This window comes from Halichoerus grypus, chromosome X, assembly GCF_964656455.1.
Source record: "Halichoerus grypus chromosome X, mHalGry1.hap1.1, whole genome shotgun sequence".
In the NCBI taxonomy this organism is placed as follows: Eukaryota; Metazoa; Chordata; class Mammalia; order Carnivora; family Phocidae; genus Halichoerus; species Halichoerus grypus.
This window is the reverse complement of record NC_135727.1, coordinates 2,298,465-2,326,319: the sequence shown is the minus strand read 5'-3', so window position 1 is coordinate 2,326,319 and position 27,855 is coordinate 2,298,465. Positions and strand designations below refer to the sequence as shown.

General features: G+C 55.3%; 2 protein-coding genes across 3 annotated transcripts; one reads left to right on the top strand and one right to left on the bottom strand.

Moving 5' to 3' along the window:
• Positions 1-2,244: 2,244 nt before the first annotated feature.
• On the bottom strand, positions 2,245-5,369 carry PNMA6E (PNMA family member 6E). Its single transcript, XM_078064811.1, has 3 exons — positions 5,052-5,369; positions 4,170-4,177; positions 2,245-3,939 (listed from the first exon to the last, which is right to left on the bottom strand). The coding sequence occupies exons 1-3, from the start codon at positions 5,198-5,200 to the stop codon at positions 2,450-2,452; spliced, it is 1,647 nt and encodes a 548-aa protein (XP_077920937.1). The 5' UTR covers positions 5,201-5,369; the 3' UTR covers positions 2,245-2,449.
• Positions 5,370-13,705: 8,336 nt separating this feature from the next.
• ZFP92 (ZFP92 zinc finger protein) lies at positions 13,706-26,770 on the top strand. Of its 2 annotated transcripts, XM_036106658.2 has the most exons (5): positions 13,706-14,100; positions 19,360-19,410; positions 19,598-19,724; positions 20,728-20,832; positions 21,166-26,770. In XM_036106658.2, the coding sequence occupies exons 2-5, from the start codon at positions 19,378-19,380 to the stop codon at positions 22,518-22,520; spliced, it is 1,620 nt and encodes a 539-aa protein (XP_035962551.1). In that variant the 5' UTR covers positions 13,706-14,100; positions 19,360-19,377; the 3' UTR covers positions 22,521-26,770. The 2 variants fall into 2 exon arrangements, with proteins under 2 accessions (XP_035962551.1, XP_035962554.1); XM_036106661.2 differs by lacking the exon at positions 19,360-19,410.
• The last annotated feature ends 1,085 nt before the right edge of the window (positions 26,771-27,855 follow it).

The window sequence follows — 27,855 nt, the reverse complement described above, 5'->3', positions numbered from 1 at the left end:
TTTCTGCTCCTCTCACGTGAGCAGAGCTCAGCCTCATCAAGTGGCAACTTCCTAGGACAGAAGAAATGAGCAGTGTCCATTGGGACCACCTAAATTGTCCAACAGCTTCCCACTGCCCTTAGTGTGAAACCCAACTACCTCTCCATTCCTAAACACGACCCCTTCAGAGAGCAACCCCTCCCCTCCCCCAGCTATTGTGGGTCCTCCTTCATTGCGCATCTCGGTAGCCTGGTCTTTTTCTTTTCCCTGACAGCAAGTCTGTTTGCAAATGGAGGTGGTAGGAAAATGTGCCCATTCTCCCAGAAACCCAAGTGTCGAGATTTTTTCAGTTTCTCAGTAAGTGTTGTTAATATTGTTCCATGGTGAGATTTTCACATTTAGGGTAACTCAAATTAAAATACATTTGCAGTTCTTCAAAAACCCTATCACTTTTCAATACTGACCTTCTCAATAAGGATGCTATGGCGGTTGGAGGCATGACGGCCCTCATGGCCCCACTCCATTCACTGCACACCTTAAGCAATCTACAATCCCAGGAACTGGATGTCAGTGGCCCCTTTAGCTTGTAAAGGAGAAAACCATGATTATTCCCACTCAATTTCAAAAGGGAAAGAGGACAGGACCATCCCAAGATGAGGACCAATGGAATCCCAAAATTTTACAATTCACCTATAAAATAGAAGAAAGGTCCTGATCATAACCTAGTCTTCCGATCAAAGTGCCTCACATAACCTCTCAATGGAGAAGTCTCCCATGGGTACTGGACAAAAATCTTTTCTCTGGCTCCCTCCTCCAACCCCAGCAGACCCTTCCGGCGATTGCCCACAGCAGAGGCGAGACTCAGCTGAAACATGCAATGAAATTTATTGAAGAGAAACATTTACTGAAACCATCGAAGAGAGGGAATGACAACAGAGACAGGAACGTCTAACGGCCACTAGAGACCATAGGTCACGGCCCCCCTCCTCTTGGGGTCCCAAACGAGGTGCCTCTGCTTCCCCCGACACCGTGGCCCTCCTGCCTCAGCCTCCCTTCCTGAGGGCCCCACGATCAACCTCTGGCCAGCACGGTGGACGCTGGTCATGTCCCCTCACTCCAGGGCACCCTCCCCTCTGGCCGACATGCCGGGGCCTGGTCCTGCCCTATGGCCTGCACAGGACAGTCCCAGGATGCTGGAAAAAGCAGCATGGGACACTGGGCCAAGCCAAGGAAACGGAGTCGCAAGGAACAACAGGGTGGCACATCAGAGCACAGTTCCCGTGGAGACTGCCGCTGGCCACCTCCATCCTTGGTCCGGTTCTTCCTTCCTGAGGTCACGGGGTGAACACCAGCCGTGCCCTCGGGCATCCTTCCCGCCATCTCCCGGAACTGGGCTCAGGATTTCCGGGGGGCGGGGGGGCGGGGAGGGCAGCTGCTCAGATAAGAAACCACACACGTCTCCGCAAGAACAAGCAGCGGTTGGCCTAAATGTACCCCGAGAAAGCAGAGGCTGAGCTCACAACACTGGAAGAGAACGAGCAGAGCCTTGGTTCCCGCTGAAGCTCATGGCACGCACCCGGGCTGAGAGGTGGCGGCCCCGGTAGGCCAGGACACCCACGGCGGGTTCCTGCACACCTCAAGGCTCTGCACAGGAATGGTCGCTAGTGGGGTGGGGGAGTAACTTGACACGTGGGTCACTAAGCGCCCCACAGAGACCCAAGCGGGCTTCCCAGAACATGGAGCAACGTGCCCCAGGGGAAGTAAATGAGTGTCTCCCTCTCGGGAGACCCAAGAGGCTGGCACCTCTGAAATGGCCCCTAACATCTCCTAGTACAGTGTGGGTGGCAGATGGCTTCAGGTGCCCCTCCCCTAGGCTAGGGCCAGCCACTCAGGGATGTTTCCCAGACTGGCTGCCTGAGTTGGCATGGAATGGGGCTGGAGCTGGGTGTGGGGCTGCCCTGGGTGGAGGGCACCTCTCCCTGCCCCACTTGGTGTCAAGTATGGTCATCTTGGTCACTTGGAAGGGCTGATGGTGGTGTTCAGATCCCCTTAGAAGTAGTGGAGTGCCTGGGGGCTTGGCTGCTGAGTTGGCATGGATTGGGGCTGGGGCTGGGGCCGGGTATGGTGGGGGAGGCAGCTCCCCTTAGGGGTGGTGGAGTGCCCGGGGACTTGGCTGCCTGAGTTGGCATGGAATGGGGCTGGGGCTGGGTGTGGGGCTGCCCTGGGTGGGGAGGCAGCTCTCCCTGCCCCATTTGGTGTCAGGCATGGCCATCTTGGTTATTTGGAAGGGCTAATGGTGCTGGCTAGGGTGAATTGAGGAGGTGGGGTCCTGGGAATTTGTTTGGGCTGAGTGGGTTGTTCCCTCGGCCCTGCTCCCCATGTGGGGCGAGGCTGCTGCCCTGGCATGGCCTCCCTCTGCCTCCAGAACTCTGCTGCCTGAGAGGAGAGGGGGTCCCTGGGCCTTCTGAGCCTATTTGCCTGAGGATGACTTGGGGGGGCTCGTCTCCCCAGCGCCATCCTCGTTTTCCGACTCTTCTGGGATGGGCTTGAGCCCCTCCTTGGGGGGCTTCCCAGCCTCCTGGTCTCCTGCCTGGGCAAGGCCCTCTGGCTCACAGCCAGGACCTCTTGGGCCCGCCCTGAAAGCACTGCCCATCTGGGCAGGAGTGGGGCCCCCAGGGGCCTCTGAGGGTCTTGCCTGACCTAGGCCCACAGAGGACAGAGCATTTTCATCTTCCTGAGTGGCAGGGAAGAACTTGGAGATCTCCTGAGGGGCAGGGGCAGCCCTGGCAGCATCATAGGGCTCAGGAGCAGCCCTACGAGCTTCGGCAGTGCCAGGATCTGCCTCACTGGCCTCCACGTTCGCTGGGGCAGGCTTGGCAGTATCTTCATTGGCTGGGAAGGCCTCGGTTTCATCTGCACCGGCACGGGTGCCCTCAGTGATGACTTCAAGAGCCAGGGCGGACCGGAAAGCATCTTCGCTGGCTGGGGAGGCCTCGGTTTCATCTGCACCGGCACGGGTGCCCTCGGTGATGACTTCAAGAGCCAGGGCGGACCGGAAAGCATCTTCGCTGGCTGGGAAGGCCTCGGTTTCATCTGCACCGACACGGGTGCCCTCAGTGATGACTTCAAGAGCCAGGGCGGACCGGAAAGCATCTTCGCTGGCTGGGGAGGCCTCGGTTTCATCTGCACCGGCACGGGTGCCCTCGGTGATGACTTCAAGAGCCAGGGCGGACCGGAAAGCATCTTTGTTGGCTGGGGAGGCCTCGGTTTCATCTGCACCGGCTCGGGCGCCCTCGGTGTTGACTTCAAGAGCCAGGCCAGCCCGGAAAGCATCTTCATTGGCTGGAGAGGGTTCAGCAACCTCTTCACTGGCGGGGGCAGCCTGGGTGGCCGGCAGCCCCCCCATGTCCACACAGGCCCCTTCTTCTGCTTGGAATTGCTCACCCCCAGCTAGGGCGGCCTCCCATGCCTCGGTCTCCCGAACGAGCTGCAGCATCCCCACGAAGCCAGGTGGTCTCCTCTCCAGCCGCATCCTCCTCAGCGTGTTCTGGAGCATCTCGTTCGGGCGGGCCCGCATCAGCACCTGCCTGGCGCGAACCTGGTCTGCGATGATAGAACGGAAGGCCCCCTTCTCCACGGCCGACTGCAGCAGGCCTTCCAGGCGCATCACATAGGCAAAGAGAGTCTCCTGGGGCCGCTGGGCACAAGTCAGGAACTGGAGCCGCGCAGTCACGCAGATGTCCTTGTCCCCAAACTCCTGTACCAGCGCGGCCAGGCAATCCTGCACAGGCATGTCGGGATTTTCTGCCAGGAGCCTGCACATGAGATCCAGCGCAGGGCCACCCAAGCTCTCCACCAGCCGCCGCCTCCTCTCCCTTTCTGACACGTGGCGCCACATGTACAGCATGTCGTTGGCATGGTGCAGCCAGCTCTCAAAGGACTCTTCCTCTTGGCCTGGCTCTTCCATCCCAGCAAAGGTTCTCAATGCCCGATAGGCCATGTTTTCAGGCGCAGGCTGCTGGGCCTGATTCCGTTGCTGGGTCCAGGATCCTCCCTCATCTATGGCTCCTGACACACCCACAGCTCCTTCCTCGCCTGCAGTGCCCGCCTCACCCGCAGCTCCTGCCATACTCACAGATCCCACCACACCTGCAATTCCTGTGTCACCTGCAGCTCCCTCCTCATCTGACGCTCCTCCCTCTTCTGCTCCTTCCTCACCTGCAGCTCCTTCCTCATCTGACACTCCTCCCTCTTCTGCTCCTTCCTCACCTGCAGCTCCTTCCTCATCTGACACTCCTTCATCTTCTGCTCCTTCCTCACCTGCAGCTCCCTCCTCATCTGACACTCCTTCATCTTCTGCTCCTTCCTCACCTGCAGCTCCCTCCTCATCTGACACTCCTCCCTCTTCTGCTCCTTCCTCACCTGCAGCTCCTTCCTCATCTGACACTCCTTCATCTTCTGCTCCTTCCTCACCTGCAGCTCCCTCCTCATCTGACACTCCTCCCTCTTCTGCTCCTTCCTCACCTGCAGCTCCTTCCTCATCTGACACTCCTTCATCTTCTGCTCCTTCCTCACCTGCAGCTCCCTCCTCATCTGACACTCCTCCCTCTTCTGCTCCTTCCTCACCCGCAGCTCCCTCCTCATCTGACACTCCTCCCTCTTCTGCTCCTTCCTCACCTGCAGCTCCCTCCTCATCTGACACTCCTTCATCTTCTGCTCCTTCCTCACCCGCAGCTCCCTCCTCATCTGACACTCCTTCATCTTCTGCTCCTTCCTCACCTGCAGCTCCCGCCTCACCTGCAGCTCCCGCCTCACCTGCAGCTCCTTCCTCACCTGCAGCTCCTGCCTCACCTGCCTGGCCAACCCCTGCATGCCTCTGGGGCTGTGCAGGGAAATCTGGTCTATCCTGTGACTCTGAGTCGGGGGCCTGGGGCAGAAAGACCACAGGCCAGGGTCCTCCCTTGCCTGGTATTTGTCGGGGAATCAAACTTCGGTTTAAATACTGAGCAAACTCGACCAAGGCGACCGTGGATCCGAGCTCCTTTCTGAACACTTTGCCCAGCACTCGGTACCTGCCCAGGGGCCACAGGGCAGTGCGCACGGCCTTCTGGAATTCCTCGTCCCCGCAGTCGTCGGGGATGCCCAGGATGAGCAGGGAACGCTGCGCGTTCACGCCCATCCACCTGCACCAGTCACTCAGCACTGTCAGTGGCATCGCCATTGCTGAGAACCTGAGGGTGGAGAGAAAGGAGTAGACAGGGACACACAGACTTTCACAATGTGAGCCTCAGCCTGGGGGTGCAAAGGGGTGAGAGGCACGTTCATACCACACAGCCCATCCTACCACATAGCCAAAGCCCAGTGTCCCTCACAGTGGTGGCCTGTAGCGCCTCCACTCCCCATTTTGTTCGATTTTAGAAAACTTTTTTGATAATACACTAATTTATTTACTAGCTGTAGGGCTAATCCTATTTTCTATTTTTCTGGCATAACTTTAAGAAGTTGCTTTTTTGAAACACCTGGGTGGCTCAATCGGTTAAGCATCTGCCTTCGGCTCAGGCCATGATCCCGGGGTCCTGGGATCGAGTCCCACATCAGGCTCCTTGCTCACCAGGGAGACTGCTTCTCCCTCTGCCTTCCGCTCTCCCTGCTTGTGTGCATGCACACAGGCGCTCTCTGTCTCTGACAAATAAACAAAATCTTAAAAAAAAAAAAAAAAGGAAATTGCTTTTTTTCCCCAAGAAATATATCAAGTATTCAAATTTTGGGCATAAATTTTTCCATAATATTCCCTGCATTCTCTTTTTAATGTCTGTCTGATCTGTAGCAATAGCACGCTTTCATTCCTGATGTTGGTAATAAGTGTTCCTTCCCTTTTTTCTTGGTTAGTCTCACTAGGGCTTTATCAGTTTTGTTTCTCTTAAAAAAAACCAAACCTATGGGTTTGTTAAATGTCTACAATTGGCTTTCTATTACTGATTTATTCTCTTAGCTGTAGTATTTTTTCAGCCAACTTATTTTGCATTTAGTTTATTTTTTTATTTATTTTTAATTTTAATTTCTTTAAATAGACCATTAGGTCACTGATTTTATGTCCTTCTTCTTTTATAATAAAAGTACTTAGAGTAATACATTTTCTTCTGATTGTTTTTTAGCTGCCTGACTAATTTCGGGAAGTTGTATTTTTTTTTCATTCATCAGTTTGAAATATTTTCTAAGTTCCTTCCTGTTTTCTTCTTTGAGCCATGAGTTTCCAAATATTTAAAGATATTTTATTATTATTAATTTTATTTTATAAAAAATTTTATCTATTTGAGAGGGAGCGCGAGCGCGCGCGGCGCGCGGGAGTGAGCCCGAACAGGGGGAGGGGCAGAGGCGGAAGCAGACTCCGTGCGGAAGGTAGACGCTTAACCGACTGAGCCACCCAGGCGCCCCTATTCTTCTTAATTTTAAATAAAATTCCATGAGACCAGGGAAGTTATTATGCAAAAGCACAATCCTTTAAAATTTATGGAGACTTTTTTTATGGCCCAACATACGGTGTATGTGGGTGAGTGTGCAAAGCACTCCTGTAACGAATCTCTATTTTCTGTGGAGGACAAGGTTTCGCACCTCCCCCTGCCGGACTCCCTCTGCCATCCCCCACAGAGGCGACTCCGAGCCCGTGGGGTTCCAACCGCAGCGGGCCACAGCCCCTCCGCCACGCCGCACGTGCTCGGCCGGCGGCCGCACGTGCTCGGCCGGGGGCCGCACGTTCCAGCCCGCCCCGCGCGAGGCGCCATCCTGTTTGCGCAGCCGCAGAGCGTCCTCCAGTACCACGCCCCCAGCGGGTGGGAGAGCCCCTCCAGCCTCCGGCCAGCAGGGCGGCCCCGCAGGCTTAGGCGTTACTTCGGCGTCCTCGCACCGGGGAGCCAGCTCTCCCCTCTCCCGCCCCAGCTAGGAAGCCTCCCCTCCCAGACTCTCCACACCCGCGGCCCCGCACCGGCCCTGTGGCCCCCAGAAGCAAGGTGCCCCCCCAGTTGGCGCACCCCGCGCCGGCGCCTGCGGTGGCTCGGTGCTTGGCTCCTAGCCTCCCCGCCCCGAGCAGCCCTCCCGGTAGCGCCGGCAGCCAGGGGTCCGCCGGTCCGCACAGCCAGAGCGGGAGCCCTCGTTCCTGCCCCGGGCAGTTGGCGTCCTCCCGTCCCAGCTCCCGCCCAGCCCCACAGCTCCCCTCACGCGTCTCGGGTCGGGAGTCCTCTCCGTCACCCCCACCGTCCGCGAGGTGCCCCCCTCCCCTCCCCCCCAGAGGAGCCGTTAGCCGCCCCCCCCCCCGCCCCGCCGCGTCCGGAGCCCGGAGGAGCCCTCCCCTCGCACACTCCCCCCACCCGCAGCCGCTAGGCCTCTCCTCGAGCCCCCAAAGCTACCCCCACGCGCTCGGGAGGCAACCCTGGCCTCTCAGCACCCCACCGGGGAGTCGTCCCCCGCCGCCTTCCCCCCACAGCCTCCAGCAGCCGGGAGCCCTCCCTTCCCGTGCCCCTTACACAGTCAGCCATGAGCCCCCCCGTGCCAGAGCGCCCCCCGCCCCCGACCAGACCCCTCACAGCCAGCAGCCCTCCTCTCGGGGCCCCCAACACCGGGGTACCGTTCCCTCAGCCCCCACCTTCCCTCGGCAGCCGTTCCTTCAGCCCAGAGCCCCCCCCCAGCCCCCCCCCGCTCCCACACCGCCACACGCCGAGACGTTAGTCCTCCCCCCCCACCTCCCCTCACCCCGGAGCCGTCCCCACCAGGCCCCCTCAGCTGGGAGCCTTCCAGTCCGGCAACCCCTCCCGCCCGCCCGCAGGAGCCCTCGCACCCCCCCCCCACTCCCTGACTCCCTGACTGGGCAGCTAAGGCCCCTACCCCACGTTCCTCCTTCCCCGCGACCCCCGAGGCCGTGCGCACCTCCTCACTTTGTCTCCCTCCGTGAACAGCTCCACAAGCCCCTCCGAAAGCGCCGAAGAACTGCCGCCAGCCGCACAGCCGCGACCTGTGTGACCGAGCCTCCCAAGCACGCGGTGCGAAGGCCACGTGCACTTCCGGGCGCTCCCAGAAGCCCCCAGGCGCAGACGGCGGGAAGTCCTCGGGGCCTCTCTTTACCCGGCAAATGATTGGCTCAGGAGAGCACGTGACGGGGCCCTGTGTTACTGTAGCGACACGCCGGGGGGTCTCACGAGATCGATGTTCCGAGCCTGCTGTTCCGAGGCTCGTGCGCCTCGCGAAGCAATCGCCGCGGCTCGGCGGCCCCTCGACCTTCGGCCGGTGAAAGGGCCGGCCCACAATGCAGTGGAGGTGGAGGACGAGTAAACTTGCAGGTGGAGAACTCATTTTGCAAAGTTGGCCAAATTTCCTTTAAAGTTTATTTTCTATTCTTGGTGGTGTCATAAAGATATTCTATATTTTTATTGATTTCTTATCTAGCTGTATCAATTCCTAAGGCAGAATCTCCACCTATTCATTATTATATGAAAAAGTCTGTTTCTCTCTTTATTCTGTCAACTTTTATTTCATATATTTTGAAGCTCTGTTATTGGGTACTAGTACATTTATAAATTCTATGTGTTCCTGACTAATTGATCCTTATATCATTATTATCTTTCACGTCAGGCAATATTCTTTGTCTTTAAATACATTATGTCTAATATTAATATAGCCATTCCCACTTTCTTAGGCTTACTCTCTGCATGGTATATAATTTGGGATTCTCTTACTATCAACATATCTGAGTCATTATTTTCAAATTGTGTCTCTTGTAGATAGCAAAATCCTTGCTCTTTCTTCGTTCTGACAATCTCTGCCTTTCAATCAGAGTGTTTAACCCATTAACATTGAGTATAATTTTTGAATGGTAGGATTTAAGTGTATGCCTTTTCTGTCTTAGTGGGCTCATCAGGCTGCTATAACAAAATACCATAGACTGGGGTGCTTATAAACGACAGATATTTGTTTCTCACAGTTCTGGAGGCTAGGAAGTCCAAGATAAAGGTGCTGGCATATTTTATGTCTGGTGAGAGCCCACTTCCCAGTTAACAGCCATCTTCTCATCATGTCCTCACATGGCAGAAAGGGTGAGGAACCTCTCTGGAGTCTCCCTTGTAAGGGCACTAATCCCATTCAAAGACTCCTCCCCATGACCTAATCACCTCCTAAAGTCTCCACCTCCTAATGCACTGGGCATGAGGATCCAACATGTGAATTTTGGGAAGGACACAAACTTTCAGTCTGTAGCACTGTTTAATCTATTTTTGTTCCTACGTTCCCCTTTTCCTGCCTGAGATAATCAATTATTTTAAATCCCATTTTAACTTGTCTGTTGCTTTTCTTAAGATTTTATTTATTAATCTGAGAGAGAGAGAGAGAGAGTGGCAGAGGGAAAGGGAGACACAGGCTCCCCGCTGAGCAGGGAACCCGACGTGGAGCTTTGATCCCAGGACTTCGGGATCATGACCTGAACTGAAGGCAGACGCTTAACCGACTGAGCCACCCGGGTGCCCCTTGTCTGTTGCTTTTTTAAGCAATTATCATTTTGCATTGATTCATTGTGGTTGCTCTAGAGACTATAATATATATCCTTAACTGTTCGCTTGTCTACTTGTGGTTAATACTGTACTACTTTACATAAATGTAAGAAGATTTCCACCAGATAGATTCATTCGCCCTCTACCTCATCCTTTATGCTGTAGTTGCCATACGTATTACATCTACATATATCATAAACCCTATGATATACTATTATAATTTTTACTTTAAATAGTCATATGTATTATAAAAAAAAAGAGCAAATAAGTATTCTTTAATGTTTGCCTACATGTTTACCATTTCTGGTGTTCTTCATCTCTACCCAAAAATCAAATTTTCGTACTACTATTGTGTTTCTTTAGATTGAAAGACCTCCTTTATCATTTCTGTTAGCACAGGTCTACTGATGCATTCTCTTGGCTTTCATTTATCTGAAAAGGTCCTTATTTCACCTTCATATGTGAAGAATCTATTCCCCAGAGATAGAGAGTTCTGAGTTGAAACCTGTTTTTTGTTCTTGTTCAACACTTTAAAATGTTGTCCCACTGACTCCTGATGCCCATTGTTTCTGATGAGAACTCATTTGAGTTCTTGTTAGTGTTCTCCTAAACATAGTGCTTCGGCTAATTCTGACTGCTTTCAAGATTTTCTCTTTATCCTTTGTTTTCAGTATTCTGACTACGATACAACCACATGTGACTTTTCTTTGTATTTATCGTCCTTGGGCTTCACAGAACTTCTTGAATCTGTAAATTGTGTCTATCTCCAAATTTTGAAAACACCAGTTACTTTTTCTTTAAGTAGTTTTCCTTCCCCTTCTCTGTCTTCTCTCCTAGGATCCCAAATACACATGTTAAACCTTGTCATGTTGTTCCACAGATCACTAAGGTTCTGTTCTGTTGTTTACTTTCTTTTTAAAATCTTTTTTCCTCTCAGTTTCTCAAAATGGATCATTGCTATCGATCTGTTTTCCAACAAGTAATATGAAGCTTCTAAATATTCATAACTGTTAACAAACACCAATGTTAAAAGAAGGATAGAGAAAGAAGAGCCAATAATGGATTGTGTAAAGACCTGCCAAGCTCTAAGGGCACATGGCGACCCTGAACCCAGGGCAGGGAGTACCTAACGCAGTGGGAGATCATGCAGCCTCTGCAGAAAACTAGTCCATCATAGTTCTTCGTTGAACCCCAACAGAAGCAGACTGGCTGACAGAAGCACAAAGGGAATTAGCTGAAGGATGGCAGGTGTCCCACAGGCATTTGGGGACGGCTGGAGAGCCAGGCTTGGAGGCTTTGCAGAGAGGAACAAGGGTCTGAATCACGCTGCTGTGCGGGGCTAGTGAAGGCACCTGTGAAGCTGCCTCACACAACTGGGCACAGACACTGGTTTGCACCAGCAAGGTAAGGTGCACGTACTGTCATGAGAACACAGCTGCCGCTGCTCCTTGGGAAACAGGTCTTACTGCCCCTGCTGCCACCCACCCACCCTAGTGGAATATGTGTGGCCCCTGCTTCTTCCCATCTCTGGCCCCAGATTCAGTTGGCAGCAGGTGCATCTGACTGGTGGAACCAGGTCATGAACCCATACACTAGTTGCAAGGGAAGCTGAGAGAATGCAGACCTGGCATTTTCTGCTCTTCTTCTGGGAGGGAGGTGGGGTTCACGTCAGTTGAGGGAACTGCCTGTGTAAAGGTCCCGGGGCTGAAAGAAACATGGTGAGTATCAAACTGAAAGGAGACCAGTGGGGCTGGCGCAGAGGGAAGCAGAGAGACACAGGGTGAGGGGAGTGCTGGGCACGGAGGCTCTAGAGAACAGACCATGCGGTCTTCATGGTTGGTCTTTACCTAAAAGAGTTGGGAACACATTGAAAAGTTCGAAGTCAGAGGTGCAAGTGCCCTCACGTGTGTGTATGACATGGTCACATTGTACTTCCAGATGCTTTATCTGGCTTTCTTTTGGAAGAATCATGAGGGGAGGGGACGAAGTGGATGCAGAAAGCCTATTGAGGGGCAGTTGGGGCTGTCCCAGGAGAGATGATGGCGGCCTGAACAACAGTAGTGGTAGTGTCATGGGACTGACAGGGCAGAGTTAACAGACCTAAAATACGTGGAGAACTAACCAAACACTATGAATAATTGGATGGGGAAGGTGAGCAAGGGACACATCCTCGAATTCTGGCCTTTAACATGGGTGTATGGGGATTCCATTCACTGTGGCTGGGGACTTGGGAAGAGCACCAGCTTGGGTGGAAAATCATGAATTCCATTTTGGACATGTGAGTGGGAAGCATCCAAGTGCAGATGTCTAGAATGCAGCTGGATATAAGGGGTAGGGACTCTGAGGAGAGGTCTGGACTAGGGATAGAAGTGGGGCATCATGGAAAGCTCCAAGTGGCCCAAGGATGAATCCACACACAGCCATGCCTCACCTGCCCCCCTCCCAAGTGTGGGCATGGGCCAGGGGATGGGCCACTAGTGGGAACGGACACCGGGGAGCGAGGTGCAGCTGAGCAGTTGTCCTGGGCTACAGGAAGGCGACCCTCCCCTCCACAGGACGTCTCGGAAAAGCTGGTGATCCTTCGGGCCACAGTCCCTGTCACCCAAAGGAATGCCTAGAGACAGGACACTGCTGGCTGCCCTCCCAGCAGCCATTTCCCCTTTCTTCTTTGCTATGAGGACCCCCTTTTTGTTTAAGTGTCTGTCCCTCCTCCATGCAGCTCGAGGCATGGTAACCCCCCCCATCCTCAAATCCAGATGCAGATCTGATTGGTCCAAGGCCAGCAGCGCATGGCATTCCTAGGGCAACTATTAGTGATCTGGGCAGCCCATCATCCAAATGGCCCAGCAGGGTGGGAGGGAAGGATTCACATTCTGTCTGAGGAGGGCTTCTCTGTCTTTGGGCAGGATCGAGGAAGACCGTGGTCCCGATTGCTGCTGACAGACCTTCCCCAGCGCACAGAGAGCAGCCTGATGCCACAGCCAAGACTTGACACTAGAAAGAGGCTGGGTCTTGGGGCAGCGTGGCACCCGGGGACACATGGTGGGGGGACCAACAAGGGACAGTGGTAGTCACACTGGGAGGGCCAGTGAAGGGAGAAGGTGGCCACACGGGGAGGGAGAGTTGAAGGACAGTGGTGGCCACCCTGAGGAGGGACAACAAAGGGACAGTGGTGGTTCCCCTCTGGGAAATTCAGGGGCCAGAACAACAATTGCAATCATCAGAAAACCTCCAGCTCCAGCTGAGCTTCAGGCCCACAAATGCCAAGGTGGCCTATTTGGAAGGAAGGGTTTTGTCCCTCCTGGCACCCACTCCCAGCATCATTGCCCCCACCAGCCTCCCTAAGAGGGCCCCATCAAGCCTCAGGAGCCCCAAGGGTACGAGGACTGGCCCCACATGTGACATGACGTCCCCCACCACACGAGCCATTCAGTGTTCTGACCCTTGCGCAGAGTGGAGGAGGAGCCTACGTGACCTGGAGGACCGATTGCCACATGGGTTCCCAGCTACTACACACCCTTGGGCCCCTGTCTCCCAGGACTACAGTTTGGACAGCACGGTTGACTCAGGGCACGTGCTCCACTGATAATGATTTTGCCACATGAATGGTGACCTGTAGGAAAATGGAGACCCCAAGGCCCACCCTGCGGATCTGCTCGAGGGTTGCGGGAAGGGCGGGGGTGGGAGCGGCAGAGGGAAAAAGGACGCAGCTCTTCACTTCTTGCTATTCCCTTTCCCTCCATCTGTCTGCACACGGCCCTCCCCAAGTCCCCCCTCAGTGCACCCCATTTTCCCATCTTTGCCCTCCTGGCTTAAGGGCGCTGGTCTCTTACTGGGTGCCCTGCAGTGTCCCATGGATCCCAAATGGCTGAACAGATGACTAGATGGACGTAAAGCCCCAGGGTCTGACCCATGGGAGGTGCTCGGCCAATGCTGCCCCTCCCCTGTCCCCTTGGGGGACCGCGGCGGACTGACCACTGCTACCCAAGTCCTCGAAGCAGCCCAGATGGGAAGCAGAAGTGCCCCAGGGCGCGCGGGGAGTCAGCCCAGAACCCCCGAGGGACGCGCGGGGACCCGCGCGGGGCCGGGCCGCCCTCCCGCCGCGACGCGCATGCTCCATGCCCCCCACCCCCCGCGCCGGGTTCCCACGCCGCCGCCGCCCCGGCCCCGCCCGCTCCCCGCCCGCGGGCCGGGCCCTGCTGGTCCGCTCGGGACGGACGGCTGACGGCTTCGCAGAACGCGCCTCCCCCCCGAGAGCAGCGCCCAGGGACCAGGTCGAGACCCGTCAGGGAATCCCGCCGTCTCCTGGGGCCGCTGTCCCGGCGGGCTTCTCGGAGGCGGCAGCCTTGGCCTCGGGCCTGCCAGGGGCGGGGGTGGGGGGTGGCGAACAGCCCGGTGGCCCGCGGAGCCCCAGCACGCCGGCCTGGCAGGGCTGCGGCGGCCCAGAGCGGGGCCCTGTCTCGGCAGGTGGCGAGGGGGCGAGGGAGAGGGCCCTGGGAAGGGCCGCCAGTGTTTCCCAGTTTCTCTCCTTTGACTGCGGTTCGCCTCTGACCCTGGGACTGGCAAGAGAGCACCGGCCACCCGGCGGGTAAGTTTGGATTTTGGCGCCCCTGTGTTTGGGAGCGCTGGGCAGGCTGGCGTTGGGAGGCCGCGGCACTCCTGCCGAGGGGCACCTGGTGAACTCAGCAGGCACAGGCCGTGTGGGTCCCGGACGTATTCCGGGGGCTCTCAAGGGTGGGGCGTTGTGCCCCTTGGTGGTGAGGAGCACACCAGGAAAAGGCGTAAGGAGAGGAAGCCGGGCTGGGAGGGAAGGCCCTTGAGAGCAGGAGAGGGAGGGAACTGAGCGGAGCCGGGGAGCTAGTTGTTCAGCAGCCCTCCGGTCCCACAGATACTCGCTGAGCGGCCAGTGTGGGCCAGGCTGCTGCAGGCATGTCGGAAACAAAACAGCAGAACTCGCCCTGCGGCGGGGCCGGCTCTAGTGGCAGGAAACAGACAACAAACAGCAAACATGTTGGATTCAGAATTAGAGACTGTGTTAAATGGGGGTAGGTGCCATGGGGGAAACAGAGCAGAGGAAGGCAGGTAAGGAGCTGGGTTGCAAGTTTAAGTAGGTGGTTAGGCGGTGATATTTCTGAAAAACTTGAAGGAGATGAGAGAATATTCCACGGAGAGGAAAGAACGCGTGCAAAGGCCCTGAGGTATGAGTGGCATGGTGTGGGGGGAGGGACTGCTCAGAAGACAGTGTGGCAGGAGTAGGGAGCAAGCAGGTGGGAGGGGAGGGGAGGGCCAGGTCAGACGGGCACCCCGGGGAGGGCCATGAGCAGGGAACAACAGAACCCCATTAGGAGGTAGCCCTCTTTATGACCAGTTCAGCCTGTGGCCCCCGCCCCCCAGGGCAGGGGAGACACCAGTTGCAAGGATGCTGCTCAGAGGGCTTTGCTGGGTCGGGCAGTGGGGAGGCCCTGGGCTGACCTGTGGCCTCCCTAGGCCCTGGGTCCCCAGGCCTTTCCACCAGCTGGGTGGCAAGTGATGTGTTCCCCCCGGGGAAAGACGACTAGAGCAAGGAGGAGGCAGTTGGGGTCTTGAACTGCCAAACCTCAGAGGAAGTTTCAGCAGGAAGGAAGAAGCCTGACTGCAGAGGTTCTGCGCCTCTCCTGGCAGATGCAAGAGCCCCAATCCCCGAGCCTGCCTGCTGGGCTTGCCGACTGCCTTTCATGTTGTTTGTTTGTTTTCTGTTTTCTTTTTCTGGGGAAATAGCCCCATCTCCTGGTCTTCTGTAGGCATCAGCACTGAAGCCCGCCCCCCCCCCCCCCCGGCCCCCACTGCCTCTCCCTTTTTGAGCCATGATGCATTTCAGTTGGCAGCACTGTTCCTCTCCTCCCCCAGGGGGGTGGCCCCACATACTCGGCTCTACTTGGGCCAGTCAGCAAGCACGGTGGGATTCTGCTCCCCTCCTTAGGGTGGACCAGCCTTGGAGGAGGCTGGCAGACGGTCCCTGGTTACCCAGGCTGACAGGGCCTTCCTGGCTTCTTGCCTGAGGCACCGATGTCTGATGGACCTCCACCTGTATGCCTAGTGACGGGTTTCGGGGAGACCTGAGCTTCGGGGCCTGGACTCATCCTTCGGCTTCTCCTTTGTTCTGGCAGCCCACCAGGCTCTTAGGAGAAACCGCTCTCCAGTTCCACGGTGTCCTTCCTGATTCTTCCTTATGCACATGCTCAGGAGTGTCACCCCATTCCTGCCGGGGCGTTACTTGGCCTTAGGGTCTGTGAGGAGAGCTTGCCATATCTTTCTTTCCAGGATTTGAAAGTATGCTGACTTTAGGAGACTAGGTCTCAAGGACGGACCCTTGGGTGTGACCACTTCGCATGGTGGCGCCTGGCTGCGCCCTGCGCCACTGAACTTCAGTGTTGGTCTCCGTCTACAGGCTACCCCTGTCCGTAGTGTGTTTCTCTCAGGAAGTCACAGCTCAACAATCTCTTCTCTCTTGGGGTCTTGGAAGGGACCCCAGCATGTGTGTCGGGGGGTGGCTAGAGATAACATTTCTTCCTTTCGGCTTGTGTATTTTCCAAAATGGATCATGACCTGGCAGCACAGTCATGGTAAAGAAAAAAGAAGCTCGTGCTGTTTTTCAGAACATTTTCGTAGTGGCCTGAAAAGCCTTGCTGTTATCAGTATTCTCCCCCCACACACACACTTTTAGCTTGTGCCGGTCCCCCGGGGGCTGACGGCATGTCATCATGAAGCATAACCTGTGGACATCGGAAGGATTACTTGACAGTGACACCTTTTGCCTCCCCCCTTTTTTTTATTGAGATGGGATTCACATAACATAAAATTAGCCACTTTAGAACCAACAATTCAGTGGCATGAAATACATTCACAATGTTGGGCAACCACCACCTCTTTCTAGTTCTAGAACCTTTTTATCCCCCCAGAGAGAAACCCCTTCCGTGAAGCAGTTGCTCCCAGCGCCCTCCCCCCCGGCCACCGGCACCCCCTGATCTGCTCTCTGCCCCTCCAGTGCTGGAGCTGTCACACGATTTATAAGACTTAAAGATTTCTTTTTTTTCAAGATGTATTTATTTATTTGACAGAGAGGCACAGTGAGAGAGAGGGAACACAAGCAGGGGGAGTGGGAGAGGGAGAAGCAGGCTTCCCGCGGAGCAGGGAGCCCGATGCGGGGCTCGATCCCGGGACCCTGGGACCATGATAACGACTGAGCCACCCAGGCGCCCCAAGACTTAAAGATTTCTTGATAGCAAATCACAGGTCGTGACATTCAGAGCAATGAAAGGCAGAACTTCCTTGTTACTTACAGCTCTGAAGGAGAGGAGGTGGCCATGTGGGGCCACGTGTGTCGGGGGGAACCTGGGGTAGGGGTAGGTAGTTTCTGCAGGGTCCCTGTGCATTGGCTAATTTGGATGATTTCTCAGGCTCTGGGGCATTGGGGCTGTCCCTAGTTGTCTGGTACCTGGCCCAGATAAGGGGGAATTGGGGGAGCGTGTTTGGTGGTCCCAGAGAGAGGGGTCCCAAAAACGGAGATAGTTGGGGTCGGGGCTTAGCAAACTGCCCAAGAAAGGCAGAGAAAAGAGAATTTTTACACATAACTTCAAAACTAGGTCAAGACAGCTCTTGTGAAATATTAGATTACATCACATAAATGGAATCATCCAGGATGTGGCCTTTTGTGTCCATGTCTGGCTTTTTTCACTGATCATGATGTCTCCAAGGTTCATCCATACTGTAGCATGGATCAGCACTTCACTCCTCTTTATGGCCAAATAACATCCCATCATGTGTATAGACCACGTTTTGTTTGGTCACTGTCTTGGGTTCTTTCCGCCTTCTGGCTGCTCTCAATCAGGCTGCAGTTAAGCTGGATGCATTCGTTTTGATGTGAACACCTGTTTTCAGTTCTTTTGAACATACACTCAGGAGTGAAATTGCTGAGTGGTGTGATAACTATGTTTACTTATTGAGGGACCACCAACTATTTTCCCTTTTAATTGTGAACGCCGTTAAGCAGACAGACAAATAAAGCGAGTAGTCTAACAGAACGCAGGGGTCCACCTCGCAGGGTTGCCAGAGGCCTGGAGCTTGCCTTATTTGCTTGTTTCTCTCTTTCTTTCTTTCTGTTTCCTCTTTCCTTTCCCCCTCCCTCCTTCTCTCGGTCTCTCTCTCTCTCTCCCCCTACTCTCCTTCCTTTGTTTTTACTGAGATATTTTAAATTAAGTTTACATGCCATTTTCTCCCTAAGTGCTTCAAAAAGGACATTTCCTTCCACGACCCGGTGCCATTATGCATCCGACACATGAGCAGCGCAGGGCCCCACAGCCACAGTGCCTTTGACTCCTCTGTCCTGCACGCCAGCATCTCATCAAGGACTTCCGTTGCACTTGACTATTGGCCGTGTACACCTCTTCTCCTCTAGAACAGTCTCTCTTTTCCCCATGACACTGACACGCAGAGGAGGCCGGGTACAGCCCACCTTCTGGACTGGGCCGGTTGCTTCCTTGTGGTGTGTAAGTGGTCCCTCAGTCCCCAAGATCCTTTATAAACTGCGTGCGGGTTCCCAAGGCTGCGTTAGAATGGGGTCAAACTTTGACAAGAGCCTCGCACGCTTCCCATGGTGGCATCCCCGCAGCAGGGGGGTCCCAGCTCTGTCCAACCGGTAGGTTAGCTTTCTGTCTTGTGACCAGCAGTAAATAGGGGAAGACATTTTGACATCACATGGTCTTCCACCCAGTGGTTTTAGTGTCCATCCCACCTTAAGGGATTCTTCCTATCTGATTAGCATATATTTCTTCGTCAGATACATGAGTTTATTGATTCTGGGCCGGTCGGTGCTGATGGACAGCTCATCGCTGGTGATAAGGGACTTCGCCGCAGTTTAAATACTGTGCGACCCTGTCCCCTCACCCTCTCTCCTGTAGCAGAAATAAGCTGCGGTCGCCCAGACAGCATGAGCATTCGCGGCCCACTCCCCTGCCAGCCACCGCCTGGTTCTTATGCTTCCCCACGGGGGAGTTCCGCCTTGTGGTCTCCAGTTGGGTGGTGATAACAGCGTTGGAGCAAACTGTCTTCTGGTCTTGAGAACTGATGTGGCGAAATCTGATTCTGTCCACTTTGGCGTGACACACTCTTCCTGCCCTTAGCATGAGCCCCAGCTCCTGTCTGTCCCCAGAGTGCCCACATGGCCTCACCTTCCGCACTCCCCACCCTGCCCCCAGTTTCAGCGCCGTGACCATTGAGCTTGGGCCCATCCGAGGGCCAGATATGGGCCACGCCCTTAGCCCGCTCCTCTCTTTGCTCACCCCCAGCCTTCAGCTCTCAGCCTGAAGGTCACTCCTTTAGAGGGCACCCCTCCCCCAGCTCTTGTGGGTCCCTCCAAAGTGCATCTCACTATTCTGGTCTTTCTCTTTTCCTTGAGAGCAGGTCTATTTCAGGTGGAGTGGGGTGTGTGTGTGTGTGTGTGTGTGTGTGTGTGTGTGTGTGTGTGTGTTCTGGAGTTTTTCTGTTAGGACCCTGAGCTGAGAGGAAGAGGAGTTGGCAGTGGAGCTTCCAGGGATGGCCGGAAAGTCGGGGTGGGGGTGCTGGAAATGAGGAGGAGGAAGCCAAGCCTCGTACGAGGTGGGCAGGACTCCCTGTCTGGTGGCCCACCACCCAGGTGAGGAGAGAGGACAGAAGCTCAGTTTGGGAAAGTGTTATGGATTGGCTTGTGTCCCCCAAAAAGATGTGCTGATGTCCTGTCCCCCAGTAGCTGTGAATGGGACCTAACTTGGATGAGGTCATGCTGGAGTAGGGTGGGCCTCATCTCATACTTGGCTTTTTCCGATCCCCTTAGCTTCTTTGCACCCCTGCGATGGCCGCCATTCTCTTGAAGGCCAGACCCAAGGTGAGTGGGGCTCCCTGTCTCCATCTGCCACCTCTTCATGTCCCGGCTTCACAACTCTTGCAACTCCAAGTCTCCCCTTAACTGCTGAGTTCTCTGGGTCCCCCCGCCCCATGTTTAGTTGCTGCCCGCTCATCCTGGGACTCATGGCGGTGAAGTCCCCTGCAGCCACAGGAATGGCTTGTTCTAGGTGCCAGTATCTTTTGAAGACGTGTCCGTGTACTTCACCAAGACAGAATGGAAGCTTCTGGACCTCAGACAAAGGATCCTCTACAAGAGAGTGATGCTGGAGAACTATCGTCATTTGGTGTCACTGGGTAAGGATCTGACACGCACATCCAATCCCCCTACTCTGTCTCTGAACTCAATTTATTTTTAAGTTTCTTTCTTTGTTGGTTACTGTGAGCCCAAGAATAAATGCATTTTCCCACCGGAGCAGTAATCTGCTGGAGCCCAGCTTTTGTCTCAGTAGAACAGTTTTTAGCTAAAATGGTTTTGACCTGTAAGTGGTAAATGCGTGGGCCCCCATCAAATTTATTTTGCATATAAAATCATGGGTTAAGTAAACCTCTTCTATCCAAAAGATAGATGCGTATTATCCTTGAATATTTATATGCACTGTTGTAGACTTAATTCATTCTTATCAAGGTTGAATTGTACATTCATTTCACGTTACGGAGTTTAGCTGCTCCTTTTCCTTGTATCAAGGTTAAGACATGCACTTGGTTTTCCAGCCTGGAGAAATCCGGAAAGGAGCTGGGCAGGCTTCCCCGCTTCAGCGGGCTTGCAGGGGGTCTGCTTGCTCCATTTCTTCCCTACAGATTTAATCTCCCTAATCTAACCACACAGAGGGAGACTAGTTTCTGACCCTCACTGCGCAGATCCAGGGCTCAAAGGGGAGTTCTGGAATCGTCAGTTGAGTTTGGCATAAGGAACTGAGACATCTGTTCTGTTTGATGATGGACACGGGGCTTTGGCTCTCGAGGCACAGGCATTCCTCAGCTCTGTCTGCTTCCTGATACTCCCCGGGACCTTGCCCCCTGTGGATCCCAGCTCCATTTCCCACAAGCCTACTGCCCTCCCCGCAGGCCAAATAGTAATATTGTTATCCTCTTGGCCCCAGTCACCATCGACTTCGGACTCCCCATGCCCACCTGGCCCCTGGACATTCAAATCCCTTCGCTTCCTCAAAGAGACTCCATCCTTTCTCTGGACCTTCCCAGTGGCGCTCTCTTAGAGGGTTCCTTGTTCTCTGTTCCTGAAGATGCTAAGGCTGGGCTGAGTTCAAGAGTGACTGATCTGCTTCCTTTCCCCGGGCAGGATTTTTATCCTCCAAGCCTCACCTGGTCTCCTGGCTGGAACAAGGGGAGGGGCCCCAGGCAGCAGACACCTGCAGAACACGGGCCACCGCAGGGATGCAGACAGGTGAGTGTGGGGCGCTGGGCTGGCTTGCCTGAGCCAGTCACAGAGAGCAGCAGCCAAAGGAGGGCAGCATGACCGCTGTGGGTGGGAAATTCCCCTTTGTGGCAGACTTAAATCTCACAGGGAGTCCCCGTTGAGACACCACTGCTTCCAGCTCATTCCCACCTTTTCCCCCTCTTGCCGTCCTGTCCGCGGACAGTCATCTTGCGTCTCCCCCCACGTCCTCATCTCCTGATACATTCCTTGTCAGCTTTGGTGTGGGCGTGAGGAGGGAGAACGAACCCTAAATAGAGTCGCAGGGAGAGTGACACCGGTGGGTGTTCTCTATCCTTATAGGTGACAGGATAAAGAACAGGACATTGGTTTCAAAGCAGAAGCATTGCCTAGAAGAACTCCCAAGGACCGATCTTCAGGCCGGTAACAAGAGCCAGGTAGCCAGGCCACCAGGGGAAGCGCTGGAGCGCGGAGCGGAACATGCTCATTCTCCCCAGACAGGTTCCAGTGGGGTTGGCCCCCGCAGGGAGAAAGGTCAGAGCAGCTCCTCAGGGGACGCAAGAGAGATGCGGCAGAGAAGTAGCCCCAGTGGTAGGCAGGAGTCAGTTCTACGGCAGCAGGCTTCCAAAGGTGCGGAGAGGCGCTACCTATGTCAGCAGTGTGGGAAATCCTTCAGCCGCAGCTCCAACCTCATCAAGCACCGGGTCATCCACAGCGGCGAGAAGCCCTACGAGTGCTCCGAGTGCGGGAAACTCTTCCGGCGCAGCCTGGCGCTGCTGGAGCACCAGCGCATCCACAGCGGCGAGAAGCCCTTTGTGTGCAGCGAGTGCGGGAAGACCTTTACGCGCAGCTCCAACCTCATCAAGCACCAGATCATCCACAGCGGCGAGAAGCCCTACAAGTGCTCCGAGTGCGGGAAACTCTTCCGGCGCAGCTTCGCGCTGCTAGAGCACCAGCGCATCCACAGCGGCGAGCGGCCCTACGCGTGCGGCAAGTGCGGGAAGACCTTCAGCAGGAGCTCCAACCTCATCGAGCACCAGCGCACCCACAGCGGCGAGAAGCCCTACACGTGCAGCCAGTGTCCGAAAGCCTTCAAGGGCGTCTCCCAGCTCATCCACCACCAGCGCATCCACAGTGGGGAGAAGCCGTTCAAGTGCAAAGAGTGCGGGAAGGCCTTCCGGGGCTGCTCGGGGCTCAGTCAGCACCAGCGGGTGCACAGCGGTGAGAAGCCCTACGAGTGCAGTGAGTGTGGGAGGACCTTCAGCCGGCGAGCCAACCTCTTCAAGCACCAGGCCATCCACAGCCCGGAGAGGCCCTACGGATGCCAGGACGGCGGGACAGCCTTCCAGAGCAGCCTCGTCCTCCCGGAGCCCCGGGCCGCGCACGCTGGCCAGCGGCCGCTCGCAGGCAGCCAGGACCCGGGCGGGAGCGCCGGCCTTGCGGGGAGCCCGTGCACCCGCAGCCACCAGGAGCCCTGCGCGAGCGACCGGGGCACCGAGTGCGGCAGCGCCTTGCAGGGGAGGCGGTGGCTGGGCCAGCCCCGGAAGCCCCATGGCGGCACGAGGCCCTCGCAGAAGAGTGACAGCGAAAAGGCGCCCGCCTCTTTGGCCCTCGGAAGGCCCCCTGCCGAGCCACGGCCGGAGGGCCAGACCCTCGGGGAAGACTCGGTGGGTGCGGCGGCCGCCCGCGCCGTCTGACCCGGCCAGTGTGGGACAGGGCTGGCTTGGAAACCCGGCGGTGCCCGCTGCCGTTGCCCGGGCCGGTGACGGGGCCTGTGCGCTGCCCGAGCTCAGGGCCGCGCCGTGACAAGAGCCGCGCCGCCGGCTCGGGGGCCTTGAGTTACTGAGGAGCAGTCGGACCGTGCGCATCACCCCAGACATGTGAGCGTGGCCGGCTGGAAGCACTGACAGCACTTTCCTCCTTTAAGCGCCTGTAAACGGAGGGGACTTGAGAGAAGGCCGCAAGCAGACTGTGGCTGGACTATGACAGCACCTCACGGTCATCAGTTCAGAGATGGACTGGAAATGCACTTGGGCAAACACCTCCGCGGGCCGCTCGGGCCCGGCTGTCGGGCCGCAGGGAGGGCCGTCGGGGCGGACAAACAGGACACCCTGCGATCCCGCCGAGCAGGGGCCTGTTCTTTTTCCAGGCCGTTTGTCCTTGTGCCTGAAAAGCCACAGCCTTCCGTGGGGACCCGCAGCTGCTTCTCAGAGGAGCGGCTGCACCCAGGTCCCATCTTCTCAGAGCCCCGGGGCGGGGTATGGGGGACACTCCGGTCTCTCACAGGAGGGGGCTCCAGGCAACGCATGTGCTCCCTGCCCACCGGGCTCACCCTCCTCACTGCCTTCTGCCCCCCTCCCCTGACCCCACCAGCAAAGACCACCCTGGCCTCTCCGCCCCTCCTCCCCACCCTCAGTGCCTAAAGCTTCACACTTAGCTGCGCCCCCTCAAGCAGCCACGTCTTGTGGCCGGTGCCCGTCGGGAAGGAAACAAGATGGGTTAGGAATTTGCACAGAGCGTGCCCAGCAATGGCTCTCTCATGGGATCTGCCTTTCATATGACCTTTCTTATAATATTGAAGGTTCAGCTGCTTTGAATAATTTTGCATTCAGGAGTAATGTAAGCAGAAGATAGGGGTTTTTGCCGCATGAGAGTGTTGGTGAATCGTTGCTTAAATAAGAATCCCCCGCCCCGTAAGAAGACCTCAGGCAGGAGGAACGGAGCCCTGATGAGTGTGGTGGCAAGCCTGGCCCCTCTTCTCCCTCCTCCCCCTTAGCCCCCCAGAGACAGGGCGGACCCTTCGAATGGCACTTTACTGCAAGGCTGGGGGGGCGGCCATGGCCGGCAGGCTCTGCCCTGTTCCATCCGCGCTGCGCCCAGGAATTCTGCCCATGGGTGCTCTCAGCCCAGCGCCCTGATTGGCTTGCCACCTCCTTCCAGCCCTCTTCACTGCCAGATCTCCAGCAGGCAAGGGATAGGTGTGCTGGAGGCCCCCCACTGGGCCTCCCAGGAGCATGTGCGCCTTCCCTGCCACACAGGAGAGGCTCGACACGACATCTGGAGAGAGAGGGAAGACCTGGAAATACAGAATTCCTTCCGAGCATGCTTCTTGGAGCTCTAATCACTAGGACGACTCCAAAAGTGAGAAATACAGATAGAAACAAAGACATAGAGAAGTTTCATCTAGCTATATTAAAATGAGTTTTATACGACTTATGCAAAGTTCTAGAGTTTTTATAACTTGCTTTTATCTCATAGCCCCTTTCACTGGGTCTGTATCCCCTTGTCCTTTGTCTTCTGCTCTTTGTGTCACGTTCATCTTTGTTAGCACTTCATAAACATGTGAGATGAATATGGCCCCCTTAGCACATGAGCTCCAGTCCTGTCTGAGGGGTCAAACGGATCTGCAACTTGGGGTTTTCCGATGGAAAAAGAAGTATTAGGAACAGTGTCTTTGAAGTCCATGGGCAGGTCGTTGGGAAATATGTGGGGGTTTTTTGAGGCACAGACGATCTTTGCCAGGGAATCCAGTCCCCATGCAGAGCAAGGAACAGCGGCAAGAGGCCATGCACTTGGACTCCAGTCTCATTTGGTTCAACTGTGGCCTGACCAGGATTGGGACGCCAACCGCCATGTGAGGGGATCCAGAAAGAGACCAGATCCATGGGCTCTGATGTCCATTTCCATCACTATCGTAAGTGAACAGCCTCACTCCTGCAGGCCAGTGTAATGTCATCCCATTGGTTCTGCTGGACAAGCCAACTTGCCTTTTAATGTGAGCTCCTTTTTTCATGGGACCCATACCCAAAGATGACTGGCTACAGGGGGGTAATGTACAGGTGTTTTCAGCAGACCGTGGATTTGCCGGACACTTGTGCTCTGGTTTTCGAGCGCCCTGAAAGGCCGCAGGGTCCCCAAATGCTTACCCAGATAAATGACATTTAAAATAGCAATGCATTTTTTGTCAGTTCTCTGTATAATTTTGCTTGCCTTCATGAGATTTTCACTGCAGTGCAATTATGAGTATCATTTTGTCTCATGTATGGTGATCAGGTGCACAACATGAGCTGGACGGGTATTGCGTGGAATAAAAGTCAGAGTGTGCGGGGGGGGGTCCCTGTGTTTTTCCTTCTAAAGAACTTCCTGGACACCAGCCCCTTTGCACTTCGGGACTGGTCATCTGCTTCAGACATGGCCGCGCGAGACGCTGTGTCCGTGCGTAGCGTGTCTGAGCCTTGGGCCACTTGCCCTCCGACACCGTGGACACTTTTCAAGAGCAGTTTAAATGCTGTGGCAGTACCCCCCACGTAACTGGTAAACTGTCCTGACCGAATTCATTTACTTCGGGGGCAGACAGATAAGGAGGCTCTCGAGTGCTGGCCTCGAAAGGAGCCCTCTCATGGCTGAAAGTAACCAGGTAGCAATTGGGTTACAGCACCAGGAAAGGCTCTAAGTGTGGAATCGCAGGGGTGGGCCGAGAGACTCTGCTTGGGTGAAGGTGAGGCCGAAACCCTGGAGGGCGGCACAGCTGGGAATCAAGGGCAGCCATCCGAGGCCGGAGGGACACCGCGACTCGGGGACCAGGAGGGGCAGAGCGGCACAGCTGTGTCTTCCACCCGCCCGTCCTGTAGGCCTGGAAGCCCTTTCCCCTGGTCTTGCAACCTCTCTATCCCCCTCCTCCCGCAGCCATGTCTGGGGCCCTTGGCCCTTTCCTCTGTCCCCCATCTCTGACAGTCATTGAGCCACCGGATCCTGGCCACTCTCGGTTCCGGTTGCCCCAGCTGCCCTGCCCGTGCACGGCCAACCGTGAGTGCGGTCGGGGGGGTGGGGGTCCTTGCAGTGTCACCCGGCTGACGGCAGCATCCACTTCTGGGGCTTTACGAGACCAGCATGGACCGTGTCTAGAACCTTGCTCAGATTGCCTGCAAGACTCGCTCTGCTCTAAACAAAGAAATGGGTGAGCGCTGTGTTCGGGGGGCCTTGGACACTTTTCCCCCACGGGAGGAAAAAGCAGGCCCGGGTAGGGGGTGCTCAGGATCCCGTCGCCGTCGTGGTCCCACAGCCGTAGCTTCTCAATGTTTCCGGAATGGTCTGCTCTCCCTGCCGGGCTTGGCGGTGGTTGGCACTCGGGCCTCTGCCACAGCTGACGCCCCGACGCCCCGGGAACCGTCAGGACCTCCACTCCTTTCCTCAGCCGGAGGAGCACAGCAGGCCCCCGGCCGGGGATGCTAAGTGTCTGTCTTGTTAGGTAGCCGAGGTGACAAGCGGTGTCCTGAGGCCAGAGCAGGAGTATCAGGGAAGTAGAGCTCAAAGGATGTCAGGCAGGGCAGACGGAAGGAGGGGGAGCCCTGTGGGCAGGAGCCCTGGGAGAGCAGACGGTTTTCTGTAGAACGGTTGTGGGGCTCACGGTCATCGGGAGCAGAGTGCAGGGAAGCCTGGGATGCCACGTGAAGTTCTCTGGTTCCTGATGAGGAGCAACTTTTTGTTCACATGGAAGAATTATTCTAAGACTGAGGAGGGGAAGGTCACGTAAATGGTAACTGCTAGAGCGCGTGACTCCGCGTGTGGATGACCAGCAAGTCCACACAGCGTAGCCGGCCCGATGGTTCTGATGTTCACAGGCCCGACTCCTGGCGTGTTGGGGACCTCACATGAAGACGGTGCCCATAAACAGCACCCCCGAAGGTTCCGTCGCCCCCCCCTTCCTGCCCCTCCCCGCTTCCATTGCCGCAAGCACCGCTCCGCTTCCCATCCCTCCGCGTCGGTCAACGGAATGATTCCGAGGCGCGGCCACGTCGCCCTGTGTAACGGCCCCTCACTTGGTATTGCCGAGCACTCTTCCGTCGTGTGGAGGGACCACGATCCCTGTCGGACTCTTGGGGGTGGACATTTGGGTTGTTGCCGGTTTGCGGCCATGACAAATAAAGCTGCCATGAGAATCCGTGCACAGGTGTTTGTGTAACGTGTGCTCATTTATCCTGGGCATATAGTGAGGAGTGGAAGTGCCGGGCCCGTGGGAACCCTCTGGCAGCGCCAGACAAAGTCTTACGTCCCTAACTGCGGTGCCTGGGGGCTCCAGCTTCTCCACCTGCCCCCTAACACCTGTCCATCCTGTTGATTCTAGTCATCCTAGATGAAACGGTATGAAATGGTATCATGCGGCGGTTCTGTTTGCATTTCCCTCGTGACTAATGATGTTGAGCATCTTTCCATGTCCTTCTGAGCCACTCATATATCTTCTTTGGTGAAGTGTCTGTTCAAATCTTTTGCCCATTTGTAATTGATTTGTCTGTCTTTTCATGTGGTTGTAAAGTTCTAGATACAAGTCCTTTGTCACACATGTTTTGCAAATATTTCCTTCCAGACTGACGTTTGCCTTTCTATTTTCATAACAGTGTTTTTTGAAGAACAGACGTTGTTTTATTTTGAAGAAGCCCAGTGAATGGATTTTTTAATTTCATGGTTTGTACTTTTTGTACCACAGTTAAGAAGTCTTGGCAAAACTCCAGTCACTACAATTTGACCCTCTGTTTTCCTGTGGGACTTGTAGACCTGGGTCTATGACCTATTTGGAGGTAATGTTTGCGTGTGGTGTGAGGTGAATTCACGATTTATTTTTCTTCTATATGGGTGTCCAGTTTCTCCAGCTCCATCTGGAGATGATGAAAAGATGATCTTTTCCCCAGTTGAACTGCCTTGACGTCTTGGTTGAAAACCAACTGGCTGTGCGCATGTCTACTTCTGCACGCTTTATGCCGGTCTATTTTATGCCCGCGTGACACTCTTCTTGGTTACTGTGGCTTTATAATAAGTCTTGGAATCGGGTAATGTGAATCCTCTGATGTGGTTCTTTTTCAAACCTCTTTGGTCTATCCTAATTTTGTCTCATTTCTGTATGAGTTTTAGAATACCTTGTCAATTTATATGAAAAAAAAAAAGCCTGCTGGGACTTTGATTGGGATTTCATTGAATCTATACATCATTTTGAGGAGGACTGACATCTGAACAATATTGAGCCCTTCAGTCTGTGGA